The 19,190-nt window shown below is 41.1% G+C and overlaps 1 protein-coding gene and 1 pseudogene across 5 annotated transcripts in view; one reads left to right on the top strand and one right to left on the bottom strand.

Moving 5' to 3' along the window:
* Positions 1-19,190, top strand: part of NELL1 (neural EGFL like 1) — a gene marked incomplete at its 3' end in the record, with an annotated part of 862,435 nt that overhangs the window by 526,816 nt on the left and 316,429 nt on the right. For all 4 annotated transcript variants that reach the window (XM_079930799.1, XM_079930798.1, XM_079930797.1 and 1 more), the window contains exon 14: positions 1,912-2,034. In XM_079930799.1, the coding sequence (XP_079786925.1) occupies positions 1,912-2,034 (123 nt within the window). The remainder of the gene's footprint in view (positions 1-1,911; positions 2,035-19,190) is intronic.
* On the bottom strand, positions 9,692-9,997 carry LOC307190270 (vacuolar ATPase assembly integral membrane protein VMA21-like; annotated as a pseudogene). Its single transcript has one exon. The product of its transcript is annotated as a vacuolar ATPase assembly integral membrane protein VMA21-like (transcript).

Genomic DNA, 19,190 nt, shown 5'->3' with positions numbered 1-19,190 from the left:
CATATTAGGTGCTTGCTAGGTCTGTAAATGTGATTGGACATTCATAGGATTATACTATTTCTGGACTATCCTGGAGATGATGATCTGAGCACAGACTAGAAGTGTGTCTTCATGAATCTTCTCCCTTCACACTGCTTGCTAACCTGTTCGCATTTCTGTCTTAGAGTTTGTGTTGGTTTTAAGGCCTAAAGAAACATTTTCTTTGAAAAACCCCCAAGGTGTTAAATTAAGAGCCATGTGCATTTGTATACTTGACATTATTGCATGTGGGTGACTGAAACAGCTCTACTCTGTAGAATTTAACCCTTCTCATTACTGGTCCCTGTTAGGAAATTTAAAATAAAAATTAATGAAGGGACTTCCCTGGTAGCTCAGTGGTTAAGAATCTGCCTGCCAATGCAGGGGACATGGGTTTGAGCTGGTCCGGGAAGATCCCACATGCTGCAGAGCAGCTAAGCCTGTGTGCCACAACTACTGAGCCTGCCCTCTAGAGCCCACAAGCCACAACTACTGAAGCCTGCGTGCCTAGAGCCTGTGCTCCGCAACAAGAGAAGCCACCACAATGAGAAGCCCGTGCACCGCAACGAAGAGTAGCCCCTGCTCGCCACAACTAGAGGAAACCCACGTGCAGCAACGAAGACCCAATGCAGCCAAAAATAAAATAAATAAATAAATTTATTTTTAAAAATTAATGAAGGTATTTCAGTTTATTGGTACATTGATCTAACAGTTTGCTTAACAAACTATATTGAATTTTTAGTTTTGTTCAATTAGTGTTGATTTCTTTGAGATTTATAGCTGGAATTTCAACTCTTGTTTTATAACCTGTTCTGACTTAAATAACCCTACTTGATTTTTCTTCTTAAGATTTCTAAGAAGTTATACTAACAGATGTTAAAGGGAATAAGGGGCATAAACTTTCTCACATTATTTATTTACAGAGGAGTCATTCAGTTGAGTATTAAAATGTCCTGATGATGAGGGGAGAGTCTAGTTATCTGTGAAATCTTGATTTCTAACTTGGAATCTTTCAGTCCATTGCATAGTGTTAGACGTATGTTCCCCTATGTCTTGTGGATTAAGGATGCCATGGCTATTTGAATATATATAACCATATTACTACACGTTAGGCATCAGCCCAGTGGTTAAATTCTGAACCTTGTGAAAATACTTGTGGGTTGATGCTCCTCTGCCGGGCTGTATTAGCTGGGCCTTCCTCTTTAGTTTTACCCTCTTTGTTCTGTTGGAGAAGAACACTGATAGGGTGTGACAGGTGGTTTACCTCACGAGCTGGACCCAGGCAATCAGAGCCTCCGTACCCAATTCCCAGCCTTGGGGCTGTTGACATATCAGACTGGTTAATTCTTCGTTGTCGTGGGCTGTCCTGTGCATTGTAAGAGGCTTAACAGCATCCCTGCCCTCCACCACTAGATTCCAGTAGCATCTCTTTTCTCAAAGCATGACACCCAAAAACAGTCTCAGACACTGTCAGATGTTTCCTAGGAGGAGGAGATGCAGCATTGCACACACCGTGCCCCTGCCCCTATTGAGAACCACTGCCTTGGAACCTCTGCAGAAACCTTTGCAGACATGGAAGCAGCAGTGACCTTAGAGAAGCACTTAGCAATCATTGTGACCTTAGAGAAGCACTTAGCAATCATTGTCACTTGCATAAATCGCTTGACTTCTCTGACACTCAGTCTGTTTACCTGCCAAGTGAGGATAATAACATCCATCTTTTAGAGTTGTTGAGATTTCAACCACATCAGGCATGGAAACTGCCAGGCATAGAGTAAGGTCCCAATGCACGGTAGTCACTGTCGTTCTTACTTGGTGAGTTCCAGCTAACTTTTCCAACACCAGTGATTCCACCTTATGAAAAAGTGTCTCTCTTTCTCACCCTGCAAACAGAGCATGACGAATGTGGCAGCGGGCAGCACAACTGTGATGAGAATGCCATCTGCACCAACACCGTCCAGGGATACAGCTGCACCTGCAAACCGGGCTACGTGGGCAACGGGACCATCTGTAGAGGTAGGCTGGCCGTGTAGGGGCAAGCCCTGAGCTGCAGCCCTGCCCGAGCTCTTGGCGCTCCTGTGGCAGATCCGTTGTGCCGTTCTGGTGGCTGAGCGTGGCCAGGGTTCCTGTCCCTGGACTGCCAGTTGGCAAGGGCACTGTGCATCAGAGAAGAAGGTGCTCTGAGTCTACCTTTTGGGCTGAAGGAAGAAGGTATGGGTGTGGTTCGGGGGCGTGGTTCCGTATCTTGATGGCTCTCTTCAGCTTTGCCTGTTGGCTTGTGTTTGTGAAGGATGCACTGGTTGCTGAGAGCTCCGCTCAGAGGGCATGTGGGCACTGCTCATGGCCACACTCCAGGTATCTGTTCAGCGTAGGAAGCTTAAAGCTTCAGCCGCTCTCTGTGTTTGGAGCAGTTCAGAGGCCAGTGCCCTGGCTTCTGTCTGCATTTAGAATAAAATTCCCATTCGTCCTTCTGGCTAACGAGAACATTCAGAATCTGGTCCCTGGCTCCTCTCAGCTGCATCTCTGTGTTCTCCCCCATTCTCCCTTGGTACCAGTGCGCTATTCCTCGCACAGGCCAACCACATTCCTGTCTCAGGGCTTTGCACTTGTGCTCCCCTGAGCCTCCATGCTCATTGCCTTCAGGTCTCTGCTCAGGTCTGCCCCCATCGTCAGAGACTTTCTTTGACCACTGTTTCTGAAATAGACCCCTAGTACTTTTCGGCCCCATACCCTCCTTTATTTTTTCTTCACTAACACAGCCTATCATAACATTATGCATTTATGTGTTTGTTTCTGTATTGTCTGCCTCCCCATGGGGATGTAAGCTATGTGAGAGTGACCACTGGGTTGCATCTCCCTACTCTGTCCCCAGCAACTAGAATGGTAACTGGCACACTGTAGACAATAACTAACTGAGTCAACCAGAGGAAAGAGACACAGTCACATTGAAAAAGAGGCAAAGTGTACAAAAAACCCAGGAAATAACCCTTTGAGTTAGGTATTATTATTATCCCCATTTTAGAGTTCACAAAGCTGAGACACAGAAAGGTTAAGTAACTTACCCAAGGACACACAGTGCATTATCAGTATTCTTCTGAAGAGATGACATGCTGATGGTGAAAAATAATGAACAATGACTTCTAAGAGGAGAATCTTAGAAGATTGATTTTATTCTGTGTTGGGGAAGTTGGGGTAAACAGCCTCACGCATGACTGAGAGTTAAATTGGTGAGACTTTTTAATGGCAACTTGACAAAATCAATCTACTTTTAAAGTAAATCTGAAGGGTCATAGAGGGATTCTCTTGAGTCCATAGATTTTACCTCTTGAAATGTGTTCTAAGCATATGCTCCTGAGGGGCGAAAAATGCACATATAGGGATGTTTTTGCCACATTATTTGTATTTACCAAAAACCAGAAACAGCCCAAGTATATGTCAGTAATGGAATGATTTAATTTATTTGGAGTATAATTTAATGGAATACAATACAGTGGTTTGAACTTCTGAGTGTATCTACAGACACGTGCACACACATATACACACCCACACTGAAAGGCATATTTTTGAGAAAAAAAGAAAAGTAAATAAAACCAAGTTGCAAGACAATACATATGGTATACATATAGTGTAATCACCTGGCTAGTTTACTATTATTATTTTTTAACATCTTTATTGGAGTATAATTGCTTTACATTGTTGTGTTAGTTTCTGCTGTATAACAAAGTGAATGAGCTATATGTATACATACCTCCCCATATCCCCTCCCTCTTGCACCTCCCTCCCATCCTCCCTATCCCACCCCTCTAGGTGGTCACAAAACACCAAGCTGATCTCCCTGTGCTATGCAGCTGCTTCCCACTAGCTATCTTACATTTGGTAGTGTATATATGTCAGTGCCACTCTCTCACTTCCTCCCAGCTTACCCTTCCCCCTCCCCGTGTCCTTAAGTCCATGCTCTATGACTGCATCTTTATTCCTCTCCTGCCCTTAGGTTCATCAGAACCACTTTTTTTTTTTTAGAGTCCATATATGTGTTAGCATATGGTGTTTGTTTTTCTCTTTCTGACTTACTTTACTCTGTATGACAGACTCTAGATCCATCCACCTCACTACAAATAACTCAATTTCATTTCTTTTTATGACTGAGTAATTGTATATATGGGCCACATCTTCTTTATCCATTCATCTGTCAGTGGACACTTAGGTTGTTTCCATGTCCTGGCTATTGTAAATAGAGCTGCAATGAACATTGTGGTACATGTCTCTTTTTGAATTATGGTTTTCTCAGGGTATATGCCCAGTAGTGGGATTGCTGGATTGTGTGGTAGTTCTATTTTTAGTTTTTTAAGGAACCTCCATACTGTTCTCCATAGTGGCTGTATCAATTTACATTCCCACCAACAGTGCAAGAGTGTTCCCTTTTCTCCACACCCTCTGCAGCATTTATTGTTTGTAGATTTTTTGATGATGGCCATTCTGACCTGTGTGAGGTGATACCTCATTGTTGCTTTGATTTGCATTTCTCTACATGTATTTATGTAAATACAGGGAGACGGGAACCATGCAAATTGTTCACCTTATTACCAATGGGTGTGTGAACAAGAACATCCACTTATTGCTATAAATTCAATATTGTTTGCATCTCCTACAGTGGGGATTTATATATGTAATATTTGTGTGTTTTTTAAAAAGTTCCATGAGACAAATAACGTAACTAGTGCTCAACTTTTAAAAGAAGACTTGGAGATATTTCCAAAGCAAAACAAAAAAATATAAACATTAATATAGTTCCACAGGTTATCAAGCCACTGCTGATACCTGCATGGTAATGCTGTAAATCTGAAGAACAACACAGGGAATTGTTTTTAGCATTATTTTTCAAAATGCCATTACCTCATACAATGATATTGATGGCACCAGGTCAGTGAGTTTTGTTTGTCACGCCCTCTCTTTCCACTGTGATAGGTGATGGCTCCACCTTTGTGGAATTTGGAAGTCCCAGCTGTGAAAAATACAAGTTCAAATAGTGTTCCTGGTGTCCATGGACTCTGAAAATACATCCTCCCTTGAAAGTTATGAATCAGGGAAAATAATTTTCTTAAAGTAATTCTCATGGTCCATTGTGTTAACCTTAACAAGATCAGGAGAATCCTGCGTTTCATCAGTGTTATGAGGGGAAGCATTGCAGTAGAGGTGAAGACTGGACAAAGGAATTGGAGAATTGGGGTTTAGACCTGATTTCCTTACTGGTGAGCTGTCACTTCTGTATTTTTACATAGTACAGTTGAGTTAATGTTACCTTCAGTGTTTATCCAGCAGTGTTATTGCAAAGAATTATTAAAAGAATATATATATTGTTGTGTTTTAAGCTATCAAATGCTCTAAAGGTGGAAGATAGTATGATTGGTGGAACAATGATGAAGGGCAAGGGGAAGGCAGTACATGAGTTGGCTTCAGCCTCAGCCTTGTGACTCAAATACCCAAACATGTGTCTGTTTCAAGGCATACATTTTATAGTCGAGTTTTCCACTAGTAAGTGGATCATTTATAGAGGGAGTTGGACAAGGAGTATCAAACAGCTTGAACTGATTCAGAAGGTCTGAGAGAAGAGATGGCTTGTATTGTGCTGGAACCACGGTCTCGGGCACGGATGATCCAATCCTCACCAGACTTGCCAAATAGACACTCCTCTTTATAAAGGAAAAAGCTATTACTTGGGTACAGAAGCAGAGAAACTTAAAGCAATCATTTCACTACCATTCCTTCCTGAGGGCTGGAAAAGATACATGATCAAGACTCTCCTCATCGCCCAGAAAGGCTCCCCTATTTTGGATGCACTAATATTATTGTTAATAAAAGTATATTGGTAGCAATGTTCACAGGAGTACTGGAGTGTCAATACTGCAGTGTTGAGCAGAACTAAAATAACGTCAAACTTATTTGTAAACTCACTGTCATGCAAATACTTACCAACAAACACTGGTACTGAATTTAGATCTGAATGTATCTGTTATAGTCCTTAAGGGCGGGGGCAGGAAGGACACTTTACTGATTTAATTCTAAGAGAAGGAAGTCTCTAGGCCCAGAGACTATTATTATGCTTACACTTTCAATAATGCTTCCTTTGAAAAATGTGACTGAAACTTGAAAATGAAACTGATTGTCTAGTCTAAGCTTTCAAGAGACATTATGTTCATCAGCTTGGTAAAGAAAGGCAGACAGACACAGAAGCTGTATTGCAGTCTTGAAACCAGCAATAGTGCATTAAGAAAACAGTCACAAGAAGGGAACTTGTGTGGTGCTAGGTGCAATATATTGGTTGTGTTATTTTGACTTAACAAGGCAGACCTTGATGTAGTCTTTTCATATTCTTTTCCTACAAGTGCATTTTTCCTAGGCAAAAAAAGAGTCTCTTGGATGCACTTTAAGTACTCCATCACTTACCAAAGTCACTGCTTACCTTTTAAAGTTTGCAGCCCAGTAGACGTAACTGCATCCTTAGGGGCTTAAGGGAAGCACGTTAAACCAGCTTGTATCTCAGAGGGAGTGGAAATCTGGCACTTAGACAACTGCTGATTCTTTAAAAACTGCATTTTGAGGTTGCACTTTGGTGAGTCACATAGATGTTTGTTATCTGTAATTGTCACATCCAAAATGATGCATGAGATTAGCAGAGCCATATATATATCAGTCAATTTTATTTTAAAACAGGCTACTGAACATTGACTTTCTGGTGAAAAATCAAGATAAGACTGGCTTTCTTTCCTAACTAACAATTCTCAATGGACCAGGAGGCTTTCTTTAGGCAACGTTATTGAAAGATGTCACAGTCAATCTCTAGGCTCTCTGCTGGATTATGATCTGTTTGGGGAAGCAATTATTTGCAAGATATTTAAAGTGCTTAACAACTGCTACTTTTATAGAATGGCGCGAGCTATACTTAACATACCCATCTCAGTTCAGAATATATGCAAAGGGTATTTACCTTTTTTAGAACTGAAAAACGAAAGTACCTGGTTGGATGTCATTTTTTTTTTTTTTTTTTTTTCTTTTTGGGCAAAGCTGATGAGATCTTTATGATGAAAATAGTCTTACAGTATATTTCTGTTAGATTCCCATGAAACGCAGGTTGGTTTTTTTATTTTTTTTATTTTTTATGGAGTGTTTAAATTACTTCAACAATTCAAAACTGAATTCTGCTGTCACATGTAAAATGGTATCCACTTGAAGAGCTAATGACATCAGATGCATTCTACAGCAGACTTTTCATTTTTAAGCACAGTGAGAAAAAAGATTATATTCTGGGGGGCAAAATGGTAGGTGAGGTTAAGAAGGTCACGTGATAAATCAGTAGCCTGTACTGACGCTTCAAGTTACACTCCCCTAATTGAGGTTATTCTTACAATCAGTTTTCAAACAATAGTGAACATATTCCTACCTTATAACATTGATATAAGGGCTCAATTGTAGCTTTCCTTTCTATACATCCTGAAAGGATATACAAGAGGAAATCACTGAGACATCTTGAAAAATAAATCTATTTGTCAAATACCATGTTATTTCAACAGCAGCAAACTAGTCAGTTAACAGTTAAAACCCTAAGAAAATATTAACTTGTTTGAAAACAAGTCTATATTGTAATAACCCCAAATATCAACCTTAACATCCGATTCTAACTTTCAAATGCTGGGTGCCTTTTCCAAGAGGAAATTACATCTGCTTTAACATGAATCCCCAGTTTAAATACTTGCAGAAAAACACACATATTATCTACTCAGCAAATGTCTGAAATCAAACAAAATAATCCAGCACTGGACATTAATATCTTACAAATAGCATAAGATCCCAAAAGTACAAGAAAAACCTTGGCATTATAGAAAAAGAAATTAGGTGGACAAATTCTAAGTACAACAAGACATCTAAAGAGGGGACCATCTAGAAATCTACCATATAGTACGCTAGACTCAATCTGGAGCATTCTATAATTTTATATTAAATTTGTACAATTTTATACCAAAACTATAGTCATTTTAAGAAAACATTTTACATTTAGAATAACTACTTCAGACATTTAAACTGTAGATAATATTTAACTATAAGCAAGAATAAAAAATAGTCCTATAATAATCTTTTATCTTTTCTCAACAAGTAAATAAACACAGATGCCTTCTTTGCTTCTATGCCTAACTACCTCTCTACTCCTTTAGTCCAGTTCCACAACATCAAAAGTAGGGGTGAATAAACAAAATCAGTAACGACAAACACAGCAAGGGCCATTGTATTAGGGATTATCAATGACGGGAAATTTGTACAATGAGATATCTAGTTAAAAGAGTAAAGGTAGAATGTGCTTTTTAAGAAAACGGCCAATAATCACTCATCTGAAAAAATGCAAATAGGCGCCAGGTAAAATTGGCAGAATTTGAACTGAAACCAAACTTTTAGTGTGTATCAAACTAGCATTAAGAAATGCACACAGGATGTAAACCAAAATAGTGGTTATCTCCAGATGGCAACATTACAGGGAATTTAAATTTTCTTCCTGTTTTAATATGCATTTTTTTCACGTGTGTTTTTAGGTTGCACACAAGTAGTACCAAGTGGCTAGAAAGAACACAGACCAAGGATACTCAAGTAAAACCACAGGGTCTTTTTCTATCAGAAAGGACCTCAAGGACTATCTAACTTAGATACATTATCTATCTGTGTATCTGGGATATAACGGCACTGATTTAAAAGATTAGACTAGAAATTCCAAGAATACTTCCTAGACAATAAAAATAATCTATTTTCAGGATTGTTTACACTCCCTAAGTATGCAAAAATTAACACATTTAAATGTAAATTCCTTCAGATACGTTATTAAAAAGTAGGAAAAACAAATTTAAAGGGAGTTTACACAACCTTGTAATTAAAGCGTAAGTTCATTGTTGAATGACAGAGCAAAGCAGATCATTACAGAGTTTGTCTGAAAGCAGGAGGCTGGCCTGCAAGGGGCCTTTAGGGAGTAGGCTGGGTGCCCAGGCAGGTAGCTCTTTGCTTTGCTGTCTGCATTCTTCAATAAGCCCAGTCCTTTTACATGAATGGGTGTGATTCAGCCTAGTTTCCCCATGAAATAATGTAATGAAAGATTTCTGCTGATGAGGGATTACACTTGATGCAAAATTTCTCAGTGACATTCAGATTAATTCCAGTGTCCACAATTTAAGCAATTTCCAGTAGGCATTTACAACCCAAAATCCAATGACCTGGTGTTTTCATGATAGTTAGGGAAAGCGTTCCAGCGAAAAATAAAGTTTAGATTTGCTCCACTATGTACATCTGAATATATCCAGAGGAGTAAAACTCAAAGCCAACCAAAAGGCAAAATGCTATAAAATTTTTTTTTGTTGTAAGGTAATCAAATTCTTCCCAGAATAATGTGTAACTAATTTCACATATTTATTTGCAACCAATTTAACTTTTCCAAATTCTCATTTGCAAATGAGAGGCTCATACAATTAAAGCTGAGGATACAAACCATTGTTTCAGAAGGGTCAGAATTTACACTAGTCAAACGTGATTCCATAAGATTGATTTTAACATGTTCTTTCAACTTTATTAAAATCATCAATATCCCAGACGCATTTACCACTTAAAAAAAAATCAATGCTATCAAAAGGTGATGTTCACTTTAATCCTGTTTGCCTTCACACCACTGCCGTGAGCCTTTATTCCAGGCCACATAAACAAAGAGGGCCAGCACCACGTGGACAGCGACCACTGCAACAATAGCAGCATAAAAATAGGTGTCTCTGTTGGCCATCCCAAAGGCGCCTTCAAAAGCATAAGATTTAGTCGTGAAATGTAACCCAATAGGTAAAGTGATTATTAAAGCTGTGAAGAACAGGAGCGTCTCCAGAGTAGATGCTAATGAACTTTCATTTCTGAAGTCTCATGGCTGCAGCGCATTCAGCACCACTTTATCAAAGCGCTCCATGGTGTCGACACGCTAACAGCAGGCGCTCAGAGGCGGGCTGGGCTCAGGGGCCGCACTCAGTCGGCTCCGCAAGAGACCGGTCGCGGCGGACTGCGCCGCTGGATGTTATATTTTAAGGCAAGGTTAGCATAAATAGATCTGGTTCTTTATTTTTTTAGTCTGTAAAGGGTGACAGTTATTTCATAATCTAGTTTCTTACTGATTTAATCATGCAGTTATGAGAAATAGCCAATATCTATATCCGATGTTAAATTCCTGATTAATTTTGTTGCTTTAATTAATTAATTAGTTAGTTTATTTATTTATTATTTTTGGCTGCGTTGGGGTCTTCGTTGCTGTGCGCGGGCTTTCTCTACTTGCGGCCAGTGGGGGGCTACTCTTCGTTGCGGTGCGCGGGCTTCTCATTGTGGTGGCTTCTCTTGTTGCAGAGCACAGGCTCTAGGCACGCGGGCTTCAGTAGTTGGGGCATGCAGGCTCTAGAGCTCAGGCTCAGTAGCTGTAGCACACGGGCTTAGTTGTCCGCTGCATGTGCGATCTTCCCAGACCAGGGCTTGAACCCGTGTCCCCTGCATTGGCAGGCAGATTTTTAACCACTGTGCTACCAGGGAAGTCCCTGATTAAATTTAAAAAATTTTATTGGAGTATAGTTGATTTACAATGTTGTGTTAGTTCCTGCTGTACAGCAAAGTGAATCAGCTATACATATACATATATCTACTCTTTTTAGATTCTTTTCTCATGTAGGCCATTACAGTGTATTGAGGAGAGTTCCCTGCGCTATACAGTAGGTAGGTCCTTATTAGTTACATATTGTGCATATAGTAGTGTGTATTTGTCAATCCCAGTCTCCCAATTTATCCCTCACCCACCCCCCACCTTACCCCCTGGTAACTGTAAGTTTGTTTTCTACATCTGTGACTCTGTTTCTGTTTTGTAAATAAGTTCATTTGTAGCCTTTTTGAGATTCCACATATAAGCGATATCATATGATACTTGTCTTTCTCTGTCTGACTTACTTCACTCAGTATGCCAATCTCTAGGTCCATCCATGTTGCTGCAGATGGCATTTTTTAATGGTTCTTCTTAATGACTATCACACTGTGAAAGCTAAGTAAGTAGTCAAGAGCCTAGAACACGTTCTGTTGCTGGGTCTGCCTGGCCCAGAGACTTCTTAATATTACCTTAGAGGCTTCTTTTTTTTTTTTTTTTTTTGGCCACACCTCATGGCTTATGGGATCTTAGTTCCCCAACCAGGGGTCGAACCTGTGCCTCCTGCATTGGAAGCATGGATTCTTAACCACTGGACCGCCAGGGAAGTCCCCTTAGAGGCTTCTCTTGATTCAGATATTTATTAAGGTAAAGGATAAGTCTAAAAACATTTACAAAGAGTGTGCAAGTGTCAGCAGAGTTTGGCAGCAGTGCTAACTGCGATCCTTCCTCAACAGGATTTTGGTGGGATGCTAAACTAGTACTGACCAGTAGAACGTGTTGTGGTTTACACTTGCCTTCTTTCACATTTCTGCCTCTTCCTATTCCCAACACAAGGATATGTTTCTTCATTTCAGCCTCATGCATGCCACTCTGTTTGTTTTCTAGAATAAAGTTAGATACGTTCCTGGCAGAGTAACTCAGCTCTGCTGAAAACTGCTCAAAGCTTTAGTCCCTAAAATACAGCCATCTTGCAACTCAGCCACACTGAGTTTGGTGTCTGTTTCTGTTGCTTTTGCCTAATCTTCTCATTTATACATAGATGTTTATTTTCCAGGGCATCTGGATTACACCTTGTCCTGTGATAATGAACCAGTGTCCTCACTTGCTAATAAACGTAATGACATTTTCAAATTTCTTCTCACCCTTAGCTTCTAAATTTTAGGGAAAACTGGAAGGCAGTAGGGTTAACGTGTGAAACTGCTTGTATAAGGTTAGGAAACAGTGGTAGCTTCTGTCACAGACAGGCTTGAGAATTTCAGTAGTTCCAAAACACTAAGTTCTTACCTATCACTCACTAAGAGCTGGTGGTGTGTGTAGAGGGCTGTGCTCCACACAGTAACTCAGGGACCCACTCACCTTACATCTTGTCGCTGTGATCTCTTCTTGGTTCTCAGAATCCTCACCGCTCTATCAGCAGACGGGGAAGGAGAATTAGGTCATGCGTGGGAGGTTTTGAAGGGCCAGGCCTGAATGGGATGCATACCTCTTTGGCTCACATGGCATTGAGCAGAATTAGGTCCATGGCCCACCTAACAGTACAGCAGAATGTCTGTGTGCTTGGGAAGGAGGGTGAGGCCACAGCTGTGGGTGAACACTAGCAGTCTCTGCTATATTGCTGTTGTGAATACAATTCTAAGTGAATAAAAGTGGCTGCATTATTATTTGTAGGAAACAAACCTCCGTGTGCAATTCTAAAATGGGTTCTGGCTGATGCACTGTGAAGAGCAGGCTTTCCAGTAAGAAAGATGGAGTATCCAGGGTTTAAAAAGGTCTGCAGTAGGGCTTCCCTGGTGGCGCAGTGGTTGAGAGTCTGCCTGCCGATGCAGGGGACATGGGTTCGTGCCCTGGTCCGGGAAGATCCCACATGCCACGGAGTGGCTGGGCCCGTGAGCCATGGCCGCTGAGCCTGTGCATCCGGAGCCTGTGCTCCACAATGAGAGAGTCCACAACAGTGAGAGGCCCGCGTACCACAAAAAAAAAAAAAAAAAAAAAAAAAAAAGGTCTGCAGTGGAATGCATTCATTCTTTCCAACCATGTCATCACCACTTCTGTCTGGCTTCTGTCAAATTAAAGATAGCTCACTTTTTATCTAAGCTTCTGATCCTGCCAGTTACAAGAAAAATTGAGAAACTTTATGGGTCACTTGAAAGTAGTGCAAAAAACTCAGAATCATTAAATATCTCTTCAGCAGAACTGCCAGTGACATAGTAAAGTAACTCCACCTGAGCCCTGGACCTCTCATCATTCTGTTACTTAAATAACTGATTCCTGCTTGTTACTATAACTCTCTTCCTAAGTTTTGTGATCATTTCTTCCAAAATCAGTGAATTTTCCACTTTTAAACTTACAACAGAGAAATCATGTGTTGGTTCTCTTGCACTGTGTTCTTGTATCACCTTACTTATTTAGGGATGATACTATTTGTAATGTGCGATATTCTGAAACAGATACTGGACAGGGATAAGGCAGAATTTCAAGTATTTATTCAAATGTAGTTTAACTATAGTTTTAAGTTGTGTTAGGAAAAATGCACGAATTTAAGATAGATTTTCTTTTAAGTAGAATATTAAAATTTCATAAAATGGATATTTTGCCTGGATTAAGTAACTATGTAGATGAGGGAGGAATTCTAGGTACTCTTCTGAAACACAGCCTAGTTTTGGAGATGTGACCAGATGAGCTTGGAAAATGGTTTGAATTCAGCCTCCTAGACTATTTTTTTAAATTTTTTTTACATCTTTATTGGCGTATAATTGCTTTATAATGATGTGTTAGTTTCTGCTTTATGACAAAGTGAATAGTTACACATATACATATGTTCCCATATCTCTTTACTCTTGCATCTCCCTCCCTCCCACCCTCCCTATCCCACCCCTCTAGGTGGTCACAAAGCACCAAGCTGATCTCCCTGTGCTATGCGGCTGCTTCCCACTAGCTATCTACCTTACGTTTGGTAGTGTATATATGTCCATGCCACTCTCTCACTTTGTCACAGCTTACCCTTCCCCCTCCCCATATCCTCAAGGCCATTCTCTAGTAGGTCTGTGTTGGGAATAAAGACACAGACCTCCTAGACTATTTAAAGCAAGGACATGATCTTTGGCATCTAAATGGCAAACTCTGTTTTGCACAGATAAGGGTATTGAATATTGGAATATTCATTTATAGTATCTCTCTAAAGACTACATTAAGTAGAAGAAAAATAAGGTGTAACAAATTTCTCAAAAGCAAACTTGCTTTATGTTTAACAGAACAAAGTAAAACACACACATGCACGTACACAAGCATATGGTTTGACATTAGTAGAAGACGTAAGGGCTCTAGAATAGCAATGCCCAGTTGAGATGTAATGTAAAGCACACAGGTTAATTTAAGTTTTCTGGAAGTTGCTTTACCAAAGGTAAGAAGAAATAGGTTTGACACCTCTCGATCCAGACATTTCAAGTGCTCGGCAGATAGCTGTGACTGCTGACTACTCCAGTAGCTCTAAAACATTTAGGATAGGTTTCAGTTAATAAGAATATGGTACACTCTTTAATCTGTATCCCTGATCACATGGAGAAGATCGCTAGGGAGGCAGCATGGTGCCCTGAACGTAAGAAATGGGGCTTTCCATCATTTTCTTTGTTATATTGAGCAGCCCAGGTCTGGCTTTCAGTTTAATGCAAAACCGTAGTGTTTATTAAGCAGACAGATGGCTGGAATCCATATACTGGGGGCTGAGAATATCTAATTCCTTCTACAGTATAGCATTTCCTGTCTCAGGATGGAATTTCCCCATAAAGTCACATATTGAATAGAAATGAGTAGCATTCATCAAAGCTCAAATTATACTAAGATAAGAGAGAGTAGATGGGAAAAGAAAACAAGTCTAGAGCGTTTACTTTTGTTGCGTTTCAAGATCAGTTTCATATTAAAAACAATTCATAAGAGAGCAGACATGTGCAGTTCATAATGCCCTGGCGATGCTCACCAGCTTTACATAGTAACTCGCTCTGCAGTCTCTCGCAACAGCTGTGAGCCAGAGGAGAGCCATGCGTTCTCGAGGCTAGGGAAACGCGGCAATTTGTGGATCATTTTCTGACATGCTTATCCGTGCCACTTAATGGGATCGTACTTGAATGCTGAATTTACAGAGAATAAAACCTCATTATTTTAGACCCAGATAATTTGGAATTTGCAATAATTTTATTGAAATTGAATTAGCAAGAGGCAACCTCCACCAGTGTAAATACAAGGGCTTTTGAATCTGACACTCTTGACATCAGACCTCCACTCCCACACACACTGTGGAACGTAGGGCCTAGTCTCTTCACTTCTCTCAGTTTGCTTGCTCGCCTAATGAGTTTGGAGGAAATGACAGTAACTTCATCGTGGATGTTACCACCCGTCTTTTCCAGTCTGGCTGTTTTCTAATCCACCCGGCGCACGTCCAGATCCAGTGATTCTCTGTGGCCTACGTGCAAGCTGGATGACAGAGTGATGAAGGGCATGGCTTCTGGAGCTAGACTGCTTGCTTAGAAGCCTGGTTCTTATACCTAGCTGTGACATCTTGGGCTGGTTACCTAACTAATCTGTGCCTCGCTTTTATAATTGGGCATAATAATTGTATATATCTCCATAGGTTGTTTTCAGGACTAAGTGGAGTGTAAGTGCTTAGGGTAATGCTTGGAATATATTGGGTACTATCGTGTATCTCTCTCCACTGTGAACTCTATGCAGAAGATCTTCCCGTGCTTCCCCGTGACCTTAAGGATGGGATTCACACCTCTTAGCCTGTGACACAGGTCTTTTCTGATCTAGTTGCCACCTACCTCTTTAGTCTCATCTCCTGCCACTTCCCCTCCAACAAAACCAGTCCTACTTTAGTCAAACTACTTACAGTGTTCCAAGTCTTCCTTGCTGTGGAAAGCTCAACGGTTACGTGCATGGATTGTTGAGGCCAGTCTGCTGGGTTCAAAACTGGTTTCTAGCACTTAGCAGTTCCATGACCTTAGAAGTTACTTAAACTTCTCTGACTTGAGGGTTAAATAAAGTGCCTGTACATCGTATGTTCTTAGTTGTTACGTCCTCACTTTGAATGAAAAATCTTTGCCTTCGTTTTTATTTGGTGGGAGCTTGTCCTTCAAAATGCAGTTCACGTTCTACCTCTTTCAAGCCATTTGCCTTCACCCCTCCTCCGTGTCCCTGCATATCATTCTCTGTCTTGGCATTTATCACACCGTAGTGCAAGTGCTAATTTGCTTAATCTATCTCCCTCACTGTCCTGGGAAGGCAGACAGCATGTCCTTGTCATCTTTGTGTCCATAAAGCTTAACACATAAGGGTTATTTAATAAATATTTGTTGAGGAAAATAAGCAGTAAATTAGTTGTGAGGATTAAGTGAAATAGCCTATGTTGACCATTTGGCACATAGCAGGAACCCAGTAAATACGAATTTCCTTTCCTTTAGAATTTACTAACAGTAAAAAGTAAAATTTACTTTTTCCTATGTCGCGTGTGAAAAGGGTTTTTCGCTTTACTGCGAAAATTAAGAAAGTCAGTAAATAAGGATCTTGCTCACAGTACAGATATTCTACATTTGATCTCTATTTGGATGTGTCTTTTCTCATCAGAGTAGTTTGGTGGTTGGGTCCACCATATTCAGCTTATTCCATTTAATATAAAGTGTGCTTTCTTTTTACACAATGAATGTCGAAGCCATAGAAATATAATACTCTAAAGAAAAGTATGGCCATTTACCTAGAAGCCCACCCCTTTGACAATAATAACAGCTAGCTCTTTGTTGTTGTTGTTTTTTCCAGTTTTTCTACATTTTAATGGTAGGTTTTTTAAGGGATTATTTTTAGGTCTTGTCAGCAACATCAAACAAAAGGTACTGAGTACTCCACAGGGTACAGAGCGCTGCCAAGCACCTCAGAAAATGCACGTGACCTGGCGAACATGTTGTTCTTGCCCCCTGAGGAGCTTACAGTCTGGGGGGGCGCGGTGTCCAGGGGTTGGGGGGGTGCGGTGTCCAGGGGTGGGGGGTGGCTGACAGCTCACAGTCTTAGGAGTTGAGTGAACAACAGAGTAATTTATTAAGGCACATTCTTCATCCCCTCAAGCTACTGTGGATGGAATCATTTTGAAATTCAACTAATCAAGAGAGAGGCGAGACTGAATTTGGTTGAGAATTCTTCAGGCTCATATAGTTTTTTAACATCCATCATAGTAGACAGAACTGACCTATCAGACAACTGAAAGTGGAGACTAGATCTCTTGAACTGCAAGGGCTAGGACTTAATTGTGGTTAATTATTTTAAAAAGCAAACATGCTGAACGGTATGACTAGACTTATTACACTAGTTTAAAAATAGGCCAAGTACTGGGCTTCCCTGGTGGCGCAGTGGTTGAGAGTCTGCCTGCCGATGCAGGGGACACGGGTTCGTGCCCCGGTCCGGGAAGATCCCACATGCCGCGGAGTGGCTGGGCCCGTGAGCCATGGTCGCTGAGCCTGCGCGTCCGGAGCCTGTGCTCTGCAATGGGAGAGGCCACAACAGTGAGAGGCCCGCGTACCGCAAAAAAAAAAAAAAAAAATAGGCCAAGTACTGGCATGGCCTTCCCCTCTCGCTAGCATTGGTCATTTAAAATAGTGAATATTAAACATGTGGGCTCCACATCTAACCCACAGAATTAACAGCTAGCTTTTATTGAACACCTGTGAGCCAGGCACTGTGCTAAGAGCTTTACAACAAACATCTCATTTAAGTCATACCAGTTCTCTATGAAGGGGGCAGAATTATTGTCCCCATTATATACATGAGGAAACTGAGGCTTTAGAAAGGGTGATTGAGGCAGTTAACTACGTAGTCTAGGCCGGGGATGAGATTAGATAAGGAGAAGGGGGTTTTTGAAAAACAGGAGTCATCATGTGTGTGGATACCAAGTCGTTATATGGATACAAGCTTGGAGAATGCCAAGACTTTTCCTACAGGTCATGTGGGAATAATAGACTTTTCATGAGAGAATTGTAAGGGAAGGAAATTTTGGGGGCATGAGCAAGGACCTGATTGTTGTTGAGGACCTGATTCTTTTTTCTTTTTTTAATTTTTTTTTTTAAACCCCACATTTGTTTATTTATTCTTTTGGCTGTCTTGGGTCTTCGTTTCTGTGCGAGGGCTTTCTCTAGTTGTGGCAAGCGGGGGCCACTCTTCATCGCGGTGCGCTGGCCTCTCACTATCGTGGCCTCTCTTGTTGCGGAGCACAGGCTCCAGACACGCAGGCTCAGTAGTTGTGGGTCACGGGCCCAGTTGCTCCGCGGCATGTGGGATCTTCCCAGACCAGGGCTCGAACCTGTGCCTCTGCATTAGCAGGCAGATTCTCCACCACTGCGCCACCAGGGAAGCCCGAGGACCTGATTCTTGTTCCACCTGGTGGAGGAAGCGTTCTCTGAAGAGGATGAGGGTTTAGGGAACTCCGTTTCACATCCACTGAAGTCCCATAGCCAAAATCTTTGGGACAGAACGGAGCAAGGAGCAGGAAGGAGAAAGGAAGCAGCAGACCTGATGTTGAGTTTGAACTGAGATGGATGCAGGGAAGGGTTGCATTTTGGGTGATGGAGATCAGAGGAGTGTGGAGCCTGGTTAGATTAATCTCCATATTCCAGTGGTGGTTCCTAAGGTAGAGTCAGGGGAATGACAGCTGCAGAACCTGGATTACAGACAACTGGGGAGAGAAAAGGAGGATGGCCAGAGTAGAGAAATGGACATCTGTTGTTTTTACCAGTGAGCGTTCGTCCACCATATTGCTAACGATTCCTCAGTTTCCTTCTGGGAGCCACCCCTCCTCACTTTTAGTCCCTGTGGCCCTAATGTTGGAACCTGTAACCCTTCTCTGGCACAATTATAGAAGTGCATTCTCCTGGCCACAGAGATTGGTTCAGGTTTGACACGTTACCCAAGCAGATCCAATTAGTTCCCCCCACCCCCCACTCTGGTTACATTCGACAGGGAGACTAACTTTTCTACTATGGAAGGGCGTCTGGAAGAATATGACCAGGAACATTTATGGCCATTTTGAAACCACAGGGGAGAAGCTGTCTGAGAATGAAGGCAACACACAGAACTGTGTGGAGAAACGGAGTTGAATCAGACCTTGACAATATCGTTGGAGCTTCTGTATCCAGTCATGCCTGAAGGGTTGCTCTGGGTTTTCCGTCATTTTCTAAGAAAGTGCTAACTGTTGGTATGGTAACTCAACTGCTTTGGGAAGGAAAGCAGTAAGAATCCTTAACATTCCAATGGGAGAAATCTTTGTATTTCTAGGAGCATAACATATATTTGGAAAATATATGTGGTTAAAGTTCTTACTATGAAGCCAAAAGGCAGGCAACATTTTAGATAGAAGAATAATTAGCAGATTTGACTACAGACTTGTACTTTTTTTTCCTCTGGCATGGGCAAATTATTATCAGTCTCAGTATTCTTTTTTTTTTTTTTT

Source organism: Stenella coeruleoalba (assembly GCF_951394435.1).
Source record: "Stenella coeruleoalba genome assembly, chromosome: 8".
Lineage (NCBI taxonomy): Eukaryota > Metazoa > Chordata > Mammalia > Artiodactyla > Delphinidae > Stenella > Stenella coeruleoalba.
Note: the sequence above shows the minus strand (reverse complement) of the source record. Positions and strands in the feature narration are given on the sequence as shown.